General features: G+C 38.2%; 1 protein-coding gene across 2 annotated transcripts in view; it reads left to right on the top strand.

The window, feature by feature from the left end:
* The window catches only part of BMP5 (bone morphogenetic protein 5), a 54,300-nt gene extending 41,432 nt beyond the window's left edge, over nucleotides 1-12,868 (top strand). Inside the window, exons 5-7 of one of the 2 annotated variants that reach the window (XM_058020732.1) lie at nucleotides 7,010-7,086; nucleotides 8,962-9,072; nucleotides 12,719-12,868. In XM_058020732.1, the coding sequence (XP_057876715.1) occupies nucleotides 7,010-7,086; nucleotides 8,962-9,072; nucleotides 12,719-12,868 (338 nt within the window). The remainder of the gene's footprint in view (nucleotides 1-7,009; nucleotides 7,087-8,961; nucleotides 9,073-12,718) is intronic. The other variant, XM_058020733.1, reaches the window with a different exon arrangement.
* The last annotated feature ends 394 nt before the right edge of the window (nucleotides 12,869-13,262 follow it).

Genomic DNA, 13,262 nt, shown 5'->3' with positions numbered 1-13,262 from the left:
CACTTCTGAACAAACATTTCTACTTTTTGGGAAAAGGGTGTGAAAGTGTTTCTTTCTAGAAGCATGGCAGATTTAATAACAGCATATCAAAGCCTTAATATAAGGGCTGTTCTTAAATCCCATGGTAGTCTAAAAGTAAGCAAATCAATATTTTGTGGAAGGAATTTAGCCTTGGGGTGGGGCTCACCTATTTGAGGAGAGGTGTTATAAGCAATATGCATTACTTATATCTGTCTCAGAACCTTGACAGAGGCAGGCTAAGACTACTCTAATGCAATGAAAATGCCTTTCCCAGATCTTTTGCAGAAGGAAAATTTTACCATAATAACCAAAAATTACTGCTAAGTTGCTAAAGAAATCAAAGAAATTATTAAAATAATTTTTCACATTCACTGGAAAGTCTGCTGATTTTGAGAATCACATTATTTTGGGTGAAGGGATAATCACCTAAGTACATGGTACATGCAAGATACCTAAATATAAATATCACACTTTCAGATTGAATCCTATGTATCTAGTGCATGAAAAAGTGAGAATTGAACAGATTTCTTAAGCTTCATTGATTATATCAGGAAAGCCAAAGCTCCATGCTGCTTCAACCTGGGAAAAACACAACCTTATCACATTGTATTGACATAAGAATTACCTCAGGGAGAGCTGCCTGTAAGTCTCAAAATACTTTTCAACCTTGCCTCTGCTTCCAGTTGTGCTCCAGACCGGTTGTAAAAATAAGAAAATCAGAACATCTCTAGTGAAATGGGCATTATGAAACAAATTTTCTCCTAATCTTCTTGAGGTCTACATGAGCATAGAGTATACTACTACATATGTTGATCCATGGCAGATCTCTTTCAGAAGTGATTGCAGGTCAAGAAAATCATACTGTTAAGAGAAGATCAGGTTAAGAAGCAATTGCGCAGGCAATTGCATCAAAATCAGAGGCATTGCCTGGAGAGGGAGGCATTAAGATATAGGCAGGCTGGAAAAGATGGCAAAGCTGAAGGTAGATAAGTGACCACAGCTTCACATAGCAACATCTGTGGCAAAACTGCTTGAAGGTGTAGTTCCTGCACTGTGGCAAGCCACATTCAATGCTCTTGCCTTGCAGTTTGCCTCAACAATCCCCATGTCACAAATAAACAAACTTGTTTGGGTGTCATTAATGATTGCTCACTGGACTTTTCCCACCATGGGTGTTCCAGAATTCTTTTAATAACTACTGCAACAATACTCTTGAAATATTGTGGATGAGAATGCTGAAGGCTACAAAGGCAATGCAGGGATTCTGTCCAGATGCCACCAGCATGCAAAAAAGACATAGAGAAGAGAACATATTCTTATTTCTCTGATCTCTGACTCTTTTCAGAATATAGTCCCTCTATATGGAGAGCCTGCTCTCAGAGAAAAGCTATGCTCCTTTTCTTTTTTCCAGCCCCAGGATCTGGGGGATATACTGCATCCCTTTAGGTTTGTGGTGAAGGCTAATTGTCCCTGTTCTCTACAGCTTCAGTAATGAGCAGAACTTCAAAAGTAAAATTCACATCTTCATATTTAAACACAAAAGTTTTTGGGAAAAAACCAAAGAATTTTGCCCATCATCTTTCTCATGGAAGATAGTCAATAGTCTATATTCAATCCTCATTCATTCCTTGAAGCAAGACACTTGACACAGTGACTGGCAAAGATAACTGTGTGATGTAGGTCTTTTGTTTCTAAGCCTCTTCCATGACCTTGTATCTACAGCAAGTAAGACAGGAACTGACAGTGGAAAATGCTCACTTACATAGCCAGAGGTGATGTAGCCCGGCCCAGATAGGTATGTTGTCATTCATATATGACAGACTTCCAATATTTCTCCTTCTATACATCAGTCTCAACTTTATCACAATCATGTCTTCACTTCCTCCTTGCTTCTTTCTTCTTTGTTTTCTCTTCCTTTTTTCCCCTCTTATTTTTTCTTTTTTTCTTTTTTTCCCTTTTCCCCTTGCTCTTGCCTTTTTTTGCCTCTTCCATTTTGTATTTTGCCACCCTCTTTTTCCCTTTTTAAGTTTTTGGATTTCATCAATTAGCTTTACTGTGTTCTCAGCTTGTCAAAAAGGAAAGCTCCACCAGACAACCCAGCTCTTCCCTTCCAAAGGACAAGATATTTTTAAAATTATTCATGAAGTTTCATGAAATCATAGAATGGTTTAGGTTGGAAGAGACCTGGTCTAGTGGAAATGAGGGGACTCCCTGCCCCTGGTAGGGGAGTTGGAAGTAGATGATCTTTAAGGTCACTTCCAACTAACATTCTGTGATTCTCTCATATGCACAATCTCAATATAAGAGAATTAAATCTTATGTATCTATTATTATAACACCTGGAAAATTGTTGACAGACTTGGGGTCACCACCCCTGTGTTGCTAAGAACTTCAAGAGGAGATGACATCAATGAAGTGTAAAGACAGACAGAATTAGGCTCTACCTGCCTGCTATGCACAGAGAATGAAACTCTTTTTTATTTATTTTATTTTATTTTTGTTGAACTATAGATAGAAGAAATAAAAATTAAAATCCCCAAACCAAAACAAGACCAGGCAGGTTGTTTACAAAGTAAGTCACGTAACTCTCCCCTAATAAAAAGCTGGCTAAATTTTAACATTTTTAGCATTGTCTGAAAAGAGTTACAGTGTAACTGGGCACTAGAGAATAGCCACATTTAAATACTGAATAGTGACTTACACCAGGAAACTAAAGCTACATAATTTTTGTTCATATGGAGATAAAACCAGAAAACAATACTTAAGCCTACATTTTGTGTATGCTATTGATTGGTGTTACACAAACTGATTCAAAATCAAAGTATTTTGCAATAGTATGTATAAGCATGTTTTTATGTCTTTATTTCCCCTGAAAAAAAATCTCATATATTCTATTGACCTCCTTCCACAGCTTTTTCTGCTATGTAGGGGTTTAGATTCCACTGAGGAACAATGTTTTCTCAATCACAATAGCCTATGGTTTTGATTCTTGACAGAATAAGCATATGGGCTTTGAAGCTACAGTGTGTGAAATTGAATCCTTAGCACCAGATCTTATTATAAATGTCACATTTGATACTTACATAAAGTGTTATATTACACACAATATTTGTCCTCCATGAAAGGTAGAATTTAGAGAAGGATTCAAACTTTCCTGAGTCTCACTTTCCTCGTAGGTGAATAGGTTAGATGGCTTACAGTCTGTACATGCTGGCCATTTTATCAGGTGTTCTGGTGTGACCACACATAATCTGAACCTATATTCAGATGGCTCAGAGTATCACAACAATGATGACATCTGTGCAATGACTTACATATATATTATTCAGATTTTCCCCTTTAACTGGAGGATGTTCTGCTACATCTTGGCCCTAAAACTTCTGTACATGTTCTTGAATATGAAGCTGCCACTGCAGAGAAAGCTGGCAAAACCACAATGTTCAGCTTTCGTTTGTTTGCCTGCTTGTGTGCTATTAAAAAACATATTGTGGTTTTCCTGACTTTCTCATGTGCATACTTTCCACATTTTTCAGTCACAGTTCTTTTGCAAAGTGGCTTTTATTCTATACATATGAGTTATAAACTCCCTCTAATAGCTGAGACAGAAAAGCTCAAAATTCATCTCCTATGGGCACTGATGTTAATGAAAATGAATATATAGGTCTGTGTGAAGAATGATTAGTGAACACAGGTCCAGTTTTTTTAAGTTCTTTTACTTTTAACTACCTTCACTTCTAGAGTGTGTGCAAAACCCATTGGATTGTTGCATACAACTCAGCATAAGGCATGACCCAGGGATTTTGGTTGTATAAAGGCATAGGGATTTTTGAAAAATTGTGATGTCTTAGGGCATCCTGCCTTGCTTCCAGTTGCTTCTCCAAAAATACATAGATATCCCATGGGATGTGGTGTATATTTTGACCCTGTGTGCCCTGGGACAACTGAAAGTATCTGAGATGGCAGCACATAACCAGCTGTATGTGGAGATCCTTTAATGGTGGTCATTGAAGGCCTAGGAAAATACCATAGGAAAGAACACAATGTTTGTCTTTAAAAACCATGAGGATTTGAGGACTCATAGCTTAGAAAGCCTATCTTAACATCCCTGATGCTTATCTAGTATTGCAAATGCACATATTTGTGACTTGTGGACAGCTTTTGACACATTTTTGGGAGTCATGTTGGGCCCATGTGTATTCAATAGAAAGTAGGTACACAGCCTGTTTAAAAAATAAAGAAAAATCCTATTCAAAGAGAATGTTACCAATAAAAGAAAAAATTGTCTGTGTATTTTAAATGACATCTTGTCGAGTTCCTTCTGGGTCTGGTGCAGTCCAACCTTTTATTGGAAATTTGGATGATGGAGCACTCCTCTTAGATCTCATATCCTCTGTGAACTTCCAGAGAACACATTCTGTTCTATTGTTCAAGCTACTGAAAAGGATGCTACTACCAGCACTGATCCTTTAGGCACCTCCCTAGTAACCAGCTGCCAGGTGATTCTGTACCACTGACCCCAACTTTTGGGTGCAGCAGCCTAGGAAAGTTTCCATCCATTATATTCTTACCTATCAAAGTACTCTAACCTATCAAAGTTTTTGATTGGTTTGACCAATTTGACTCAAGGAATATGATAGGAGATCATATCCAAAACCTTCCTAAAAGCAAAGAGATCAACACCCAGAGCTGTTCAAAAGCCCACAAAGCTAGTCATATCATCACAGAAAACAGTCAGGTTGGTTAGGCACAATTTGAACTAGTAAATTCATGCTTACTCTTCCCAAAACACCTTCTTTGTTCTTTGTGTGCCTGGACAGTTTCCCTGAGAATTTGTTCCAAAGACTTCCCAGAAACTGCGGTTAAGCTGACTGGCCTTCTTGAAGATGGGTGCGACATTTTCCATTTTGAATCATCGGGAATGTCTTTTGGTGTATGAATTCTCAAAAAAGGCAGGAAGTGACTTTGCAGTGTTGGTCAGCTCATTCCCCACCCTGAAATTCATCCCTTCTGCTCACATGGACTCATGTATCTTCAAGCTGCTTAACTGGCTCCTAACTCTGTCTCTTTTACTGTGGCTAGACCTTCTGCTGCTAGGGTCAGGGCCTTGGGAGTCCTGGGGTAAATCTTGCCAGTAAAAAACAAGACAAAGAAATCACTGGCTATATTAACCTCTTCTGAGTCCGTGTCGCTAGGCCCTTTGCTCTACTGAACAACAAAGCTGTATTTTTCTTATGTTTTCCCAGGCAACATGTTTATATTATTTCTGTGTGGTTCATCCCAATTACACATTACTTTTGCTTCCTATTTGAATTTGAATTCAGTCAGGATTTTCCTAGACAACCACAGTGGATTTGTGCCACATTTGCTTGACTTGCAACAGGTTGTAACGCTGTTGTGGATGCCATCCCTCAGAACCTTTACTCCACCATGGTTGCTGCAGCCCCATCACGCTGCAGTTCTCATCAACATCCTCATCCCCAACCTGTTCTTTATTCATTGCTTTGTAAAACTACAACAGGGTCCTAAGGCTGACAAGACAGGAATACATTAAAAAAAGTTTGGTAGCTGATTACTTGACAGTGTGGTTTTACTGCAAAACTCATATTCTGGATAATACTACTAGAAAACAAGCTGGAATAACTATTTTACTTTATTTTATAATGTTTTTGGTTGTGGCCGTCACATCTTTGGAAAGACACAGAGAAACTGAAGAGAACCCAGAGAAGCAATGGTAACAGAAGTCAGGATGGCTGACAAAAAGTACTTGACAAATTTGCGAAAAACTCCTCTAGGCCATATATTTGGAAGGGTTTACTGCAAGAATGGTGAAGAACTACACAGATTAGTTAACAGACTGTGAAAGTTCCTTTCATTTTATGTGAAAAAGGAGTTTTTCTCTGAATCTTAATTACCCTGAAATTTTTCAAAGACCTTACCATTTCAGTCTCAAGTCTTATAATGTTAAAAAAGAAATGTGCCTTAAAAAATTCTTTTTCTGAAACTAAAAGTTTTGTTTTATTTTCCCATGTCTTCATTTTCAGGGTTTTGTGGACTTTTTTATTTGCTTTTTCTTGTTCTTTGTGAATTTTTTGTGAACTATTTTTTTTCCCAGAATTATTATTTTGGTTCAAAAAAGTCACCTTAAGCATTCTTGAATTGGAAAGAGAGGAGACAGTCTTTACTCTGTGCTCTGTCACATGCCTCACTTGTGGCACCACAGGAATAGCTGTGTAAACCAACTTTGGGGGCTAATGTCATCAAGGCATGATCCTGTTACTTAGGAGCAGTAAGAAACAAGCACTAGAATTTCTCCAGGAGTAAGGTTCTCATGGAGAAGCATGTATGGAAGGTTCTGGGTGTCCTTCTATCCTGACACATCTCTGACAGAGAGCTTTCAGTCCTTTAAAAAGCACCTGTTAGTCTACTTGCTTACACTAGTATTAGCAGCTACAGATCATCAAGTGGTAAATATTTCCAGAATATATGGTAAAAATTAAGAAGTAGATTATGTGCCACTGTGTGTTTAACTAAGAGACTTTTGGAAATTCTCTTGTTTCTGGACATTTTTTATTGTTGGTAATTAATCTTTTGAATTGGGATACTTTCTTTACCTGGCAATTAAAACTGTGCCAACCTAGAGATGATTTCCCTGATATTTTGGATCAGGGTCTCACTTGTCCTCTTTGATGACCTTTGTGGATATTATCAGAGGTGTTACTCAACTGGCCAGCAAGTAGACACCTTGTAAACCCGTTTCCCCTAATACTGTATGCAATATTTTGCCAGGGTACAGAAATTGTATCAGTCTGACTGTGCTGATTCCATATTTCCAGGTTTACATTGCCTTCACAACTAACCCTAGGAGTATAAATGACAGTATGTTTTTCCTTTCCTTTGTACAGCTTGGTAAGGATCTCAAAAATAGCTAAAGCTTGTCAGTTCTAGCAATGCTTCCAAATAATTTATGAATGTTATTTACTTCCTGCAGATTATAACACAAGCGAGCAAAAGCAAGCATGTAAGAAACACGAACTTTATGTGAGTTTCCGAGACTTAGGATGGCAGGTAAGATTATAAATGCTCTTTCCTAACAGTTCAAACTGGGACAATCTATTTTAAGTCCCCCATTATTTACACTCTGTTTTCTTTATGGAAATTGGTATTAAAATGATGAGAGACAGATTATTTAAATGCATTTTGTAACAAATCCTTATCAATATTGCTATCAGTATACCTTTTTTAGCTCTGCTCTCAAACATATTGCATATATTAGTGACTTTATGATATGGATTCATTCACATATAGATAAACTTAAACTACCACTCAAGAGTTGAGTGAATCTGCACTAAATGAAATGAAAATCTCCTCATCAAGTGATGAGAGGTTTTCAATTTTCACTAGTTCAGATTTAAATCCCCTTGTTCAGTGCTGTCTGCAGCAAGTCATAGAGATTTCACTGGGGTAGGGTCCTTAGGGAAATAAATCTTGGATTTATGTCCCTAAGGAAAATAGGCTCAGTGATCTTTATGATACTATAGTTAATTTTATATAATTTCTGAGGAAAACTCGTTCTGCCATACAGTAACAAAAAAAAATAATATACTTACAGTAAAAGGTCATGAAGTCAGAGGCAGGGCATTATGGGAAAAGAAAATAGAGATCAATCTAGGGTTTTTTTCCAGAAAGCAAGGAACTCTCTATAAAGAAAGAACAAGAAGGCCTTCAGCAACCTCTAACTATTGCATATATAGGTAAGAACCCAGGGATGGTTGCCTGTGCATTTCAGATTTCTCTGAATTATTTTAAAACCATTCTCCAGGAGCAAAACAAGTCTATGAGGAGTATAAGTATGCTACCTCTTTAGTGACAGCTCAACCTTTATGTATCTAGCTCAGATTCTCATATGGCCTCATCATCCTTTCTGATATTTTGTAGTATATTTATCCCCACAGCAGCCTGAAGAAGTAGGCAGAGGCTGTTTTCCCAAGTCTGCAAAGCATAATTACCCTGTGCAGGGCCACAGAGCAGGCTTGTGGTATTGAACTCAGGCCGCTGAACAAGTGAGCCATTGTCTCTTGATTACAGGGGTTTTTTTCAGATATCAACAGGTTTTTTTGGTTTGGGTTTGTTTTGTTTCGTTTTGTTTTTAAACAGTAAATTCTGGCATGCTCCAAGATGTGCTGGGCTCTCAGATCAGTGGCCATAGTGGCCGCAGTAGTCAAAGAAAACAGAAAATCTATTTTTAACAAAAGGCTACTGTAAGAATTAAAAGTTTCAGCTGGAAAGCCAGACCTACACTGTACGATATTTGATCAGTGAAACATAGGGTGAATGAAATAAAATACAAAAAAATAAGATACAAATCCCAAGTAGCTACTTGATCCTCTCTGCCCTTCCTGCAGCACCTCTATTACCTGGCAGAGGAGGAATTCAGCAAACTAAACACACAGCTTTCATTAACATTTTAAAATATTTTCCCTCTTGTGGTCTTTAGCCCATGCTGTGTTGCTTGAAATACTGAAAATGTATGATTCATTGACATGCCAACAGGTAATCCCTGGCAATGCTGTCTCACACAGTAATACAGTTAACAGTGCTGACTATGCTGAAGGAAGAGAATGCATTTTAATTACTTTTGTTGCACCAACAAGTGCTCAAGATTTTTAGTCTGGAATGAAAAGTATTCTGCAAATATATTTTAATCTTCAGTCTCCCTTATAGCCTCATCATTTGGTATTCAGTACAGACTTTTAGGTTTCATTAATTTTCATCTCAATTTTCTATGAACAAAGCAAGTACTTTTTTTTAAAAAAAAAAACATTCATTTCACATGCCACCTTATGAAGTTCATTTTGTCATTGAGCAAGTCTTAGTTTGATATAGTTATAAATTCCCTGAGTGAGAAAATATAATGAGTGGATTTATTTGTTGCTGTTTTAGGATTGGATTATTGCACCGGAGGGCTACGCTGCGTTTTACTGTGATGGAGAGTGTTCTTTTCCCCTCAATGCCCACATGAATGCAACAAACCATGCCATTGTTCAGACTCTGGTATGCCTCTGACTGTGTTATAGTTGCCTATGCTGCAGTTGTTTGTGTCTCTGCTCAGAGCCTGACTCTTCTGTTTACCACTACTGAATTTTGATTATTTCTTGGTAAATCATAACTCATTTCAAAACCTGTTTTAGTGATTTTCTTGGAGAGAGGATGAACTGCTCAGAGTGGCCTGTGTGGTAGGTTTCACTTCCATTTCAAATGCAATAGCACATGAGAAGACTGTGTTGTATTGCTGGAGAATTGTGTAGACAGGAACCAAAGGGGCCCCCTGGTTTGACTTCCAAGAGTTTTTGCAACTTATTGAAGCTCAGTGTTAACATCTACATGTTATACCTTCCAGAAATGATGACACTTGGCCACTCTATGGACCTCTGTTGTCAACTGTTGGCACAGATTCCTACACTGTAATTTAATGTGAAGCTTTGCAAACAGATGCATTTGCATGTACGAAATTGTGTTCAGTCATGCCTGGCTTACAAATGCAATTTAAAAATAAGTGTGTTTGGATCTGTTGCTCTGCCTGGTACATGTAAAAGGGGATTTGCAGCCAGCTTTCTGCCTCTGCTAATTCTTATGTTAGTCCTGTGCCTCAGCTGGAGCGGCCAAAAAGATGATCTTAGTTGAGGCAGCTGGCTAGGCCTCCTCTAGCCCAGCAGTGTTCAGCTACAGAAACCACAACCTTTAGGCTATGACTAAATGTCATTACATTTGAGGCCAAAGTCTGGTCGGTCTGGTCAAAACCTGATTTTTCACCTGTGCCAGCTGAAGAGCTGGCTCTGAATAGCACTGGTATTAGCAGAATGATTAAGGAGAGGAATGAGAGATAATACACAAGGAGGGAGTCTCAGCACGAAATGAGAACAGGAAAGGGCTGTCATCCCCAGTTAGTTTCTGGAACGTTCAAGACACTCAGCTGAGATTAGATGGATTTCGGGTTCTGTTTGATTTAAACTAATAATGGTAAGATATCCTGATTATCAGATTATGCTGATGACTCTGTCCAAGGATAATGATATTTTTCTTTTATTTTCACATCAAATCTGGGCCTGAAAAGCCTTCCCCCTTGAGAAATGAGAGGAGTTATTGCCTGGGATACCAGCTCAAACACCCCCCTCAAATTTAAACCCCACACCAAAAACAAAAAACCCAAAACCAAGCAAGCAAACAAACAAAAATAAAATTGTATTTCTTTCTGATAGGAAACAAGTTCTGTTTGTGAAAATTGCCAAATATTTCTACATGAGAGGGACATTTTCAAAAACTCAGCATATACTTTTCCCTTCCATTCAATTATTCATTTACTCACCTTCTCCAAGTCCCGTCACCAATGCAACATTATTCCTCTATACTAGAATTCCAGTCAGCAAGATTTACAAAAAGAAGGGAAAATGTCAGAGGCTGAAAATAAGTAGAAGTGTATTAAGGAGTTCAGGTGAAAGGGAACAGAAAATGCCAGTTGGCAAGGAATACAGCAATGTTCTTAGAAGACAATGAAGAACAGCATATCTGCAGTCCTGAGCAGAAAAGAAGTAGGTCAGCAAAGCAATAGTTTAGTATTACACAAGCATTGTCCAGAAAAGTTGCCAATACCATTGAGATCCCCAGGTTAGAGATCCCTCCTGCAATTATGGACTGTTAAATAAGAGTTGGCTCACTGCTACTTTCTCGTGTGTGTTTTTCCTTTCCAAAAAACGGTTATTTTCCCATTGTAAGGAAATGTGTGTAGTTTGTCCTATTTTTTAAATTGGATACTTAATTTTTGCTCTTTTTATGGCCATTTTGGAATTGCGTGTCTCCCTTTGCATGTACTGTACATGTATTCAGTGCAGCCAAAAAATCATGAGGCCAATTAAGTTTCAGCTGTACATAAATTAGATGAGATAACAGTAGTTTAATGCTTTCTGGTTTAAATTATACAAAATTCAGATTTACACAAGGTGTGCATATGGGGATGGCTTGGGAAGCAATTATTCATATGCTCCACCCTAATCCAAATGCAGTCACCTCCTGGCCATAATGATTACACCATTCTGAAAAAGCCTGCTCTTTGGTGTGGGAAGTGATTGTTCCTTGGTACCCCTCCAAACTTTACTGATTCTTTTTTATTTTCTTCTGTAACAAGAATAGGAGAAATACAGGCCTGTACCTCACTCTCTCCCTCTCTTGTTTCTCTGCAATTAAAGTCAGGCAAACAGACAATACACGTACATATAAATAAAAGACAGGGTACATTTAATAAGCTCTATAAACTTTCTTCTCATCTCCTGCATCGCCCTCAGAATAGGCACAGGGGTAGCATTGCCTTCCTGGTCATGCAAGGCAGTGGATTATCAGGTTGGCTTGCACTGAATTAGGGGTAAACACTTGGAAAGGCTGTGAACATCACTTCCAAGGGGGTATTGTGGGGCCACAGATCTTCCATCAGGGGTGGCAGGGGCTGGTGGGACCATGATTTATGGCTGGACAAACATCTGACCAGGTCAGGCACAATAATTTTTTTTCCTCTGGTGCTTTGCTATTCATTTGTTAAATATTTTTAAAATGTGTGTCTAAACTGTTACAAAACAGCTACTTCAGGATTTATTATTGCTCATTTCAAAAGGCCTTCTCATGGTAACTGTTATGTAAAAATTGTTTCCTGATAGACTGTTCCATGTTGGCTGGCAAAGGCTCTGGGTTTATCTCACTGCAAGACAGATGGCTCTAACAGATTTACAAAGACTTAACATAAAAACAAAATCTATTACTGCTGAAGTCTTCATCCATGCCTTAATAATCTGTTGCCCTTCCTATTACAACTCCCTCTTCTCTGACTCTCCAGGTTCCAAGTCTTCAGTGAGTGTAGAATATTACATCCAACCTTCTTTCAAGTACAAAGAACTTGAATTTCTGCCCTTTTATTTCCACTAGATCTTGTTTGTTCTGGGACACTTTTCAAAACTCTTTACTTTTGCTTTAATCTTTCATTGATATATTTCAGCCTGGTGAACATAAAGACTTCTCTGCCTCAGCCCCTGCCCCAAATATTCTGTCCAGCTGGCACTCACCTTATGAACTGATTTTTATTTCAATGGAAGAAAAATTGGCTCCATAGATACCTAGATAAGACCTTAAAATGCACTCATACTGTCTTAGACCCCACATCTTACCATTTCACGGGCTGAAAACAGTTTCATTATGAGGCTTTGCCTGCACAGCCTTTGCTGTCTGCTATAGATTTTCCTCCACACTGAGCCCCCACCACAGGAAAGCATTTTAGCACATGCTGGGGTCCTAGTGAGACCTGGGGCTTGAGCCTTTGCTTCATGTTACGCCTCGCCCTCAGCAAAGATGGTAGAGACAATATGTATAAATGTCTTCCTCAGCAGCTGCCTAACTCCAATTCTCTAAATTTCATCTGAAAACCAGCTTTCTGTCTTGGCTGCTTCTCATTTATCTCTCCATCTGCTTTTGTTGTATAACCCTGCCTGTGCAACTGAAATCAGAAAAATGTGCTGGAGGTAAGCTGTGCTTTAAACTTGCTAACCGAGGAAAATTTGTGACCACAGCCCTTGCTGAATTGCAAAGACATGTTTTGCACTGACATTGTCCTTGCACCTCTCTGTTTGATATATGAGCTGTGTATTTATCTGTCTTTCAGGTTCACTTGATGTTCCCCGATCACGTACCCAAGCCATGCTGTGCACCAACAAAACTGAACGCAATCTCCGTGCTCTACTTTGATGACAGTTCCAATGTTATTTTAAAAAAATACAGGAATATGGTGGTGCGTTCATGTGGCTGCCACTAAAACAAAAAAATAATCTAAAGCAGAGGGTTTTATTCAAAATTGTAATAAAGTCAAGATATGAGCATTGCTGATGAAAAGGCAGGCCTAAATTTATTCCATTTCATGTCATCTCTCATTTAATTGTACAGTATAATGTACATAGTAGCTTTTATTTATTTAAAAATATATAGTTGCTTTTGTATGAGCAAAATTTCAGAACCATTTATTTAATAGGTCACCTCACTATGCAGCAGAAGTTCACAAATTAATTTTTCCATTGACCATACTGAAACTTGCTTTATCCCATTTCAATATTGTAAAGTAAAGCCTTTTTGTATGAAATTTTTTAAACAAGAAACTCCAGAAGTTCTGTAACTGCTTTGTATTGCTAGAAGAACTAAATGCATTTGGTCAT

Source organism: Melospiza georgiana, chromosome 3, assembly GCF_028018845.1.
Source record: "Melospiza georgiana isolate bMelGeo1 chromosome 3, bMelGeo1.pri, whole genome shotgun sequence".
NCBI classification, from domain to species: domain Eukaryota; kingdom Metazoa; phylum Chordata; class Aves; order Passeriformes; family Passerellidae; genus Melospiza; species Melospiza georgiana.
Note: the sequence above shows the minus strand (reverse complement) of the source record. Positions and strands in the feature narration are given on the sequence as shown.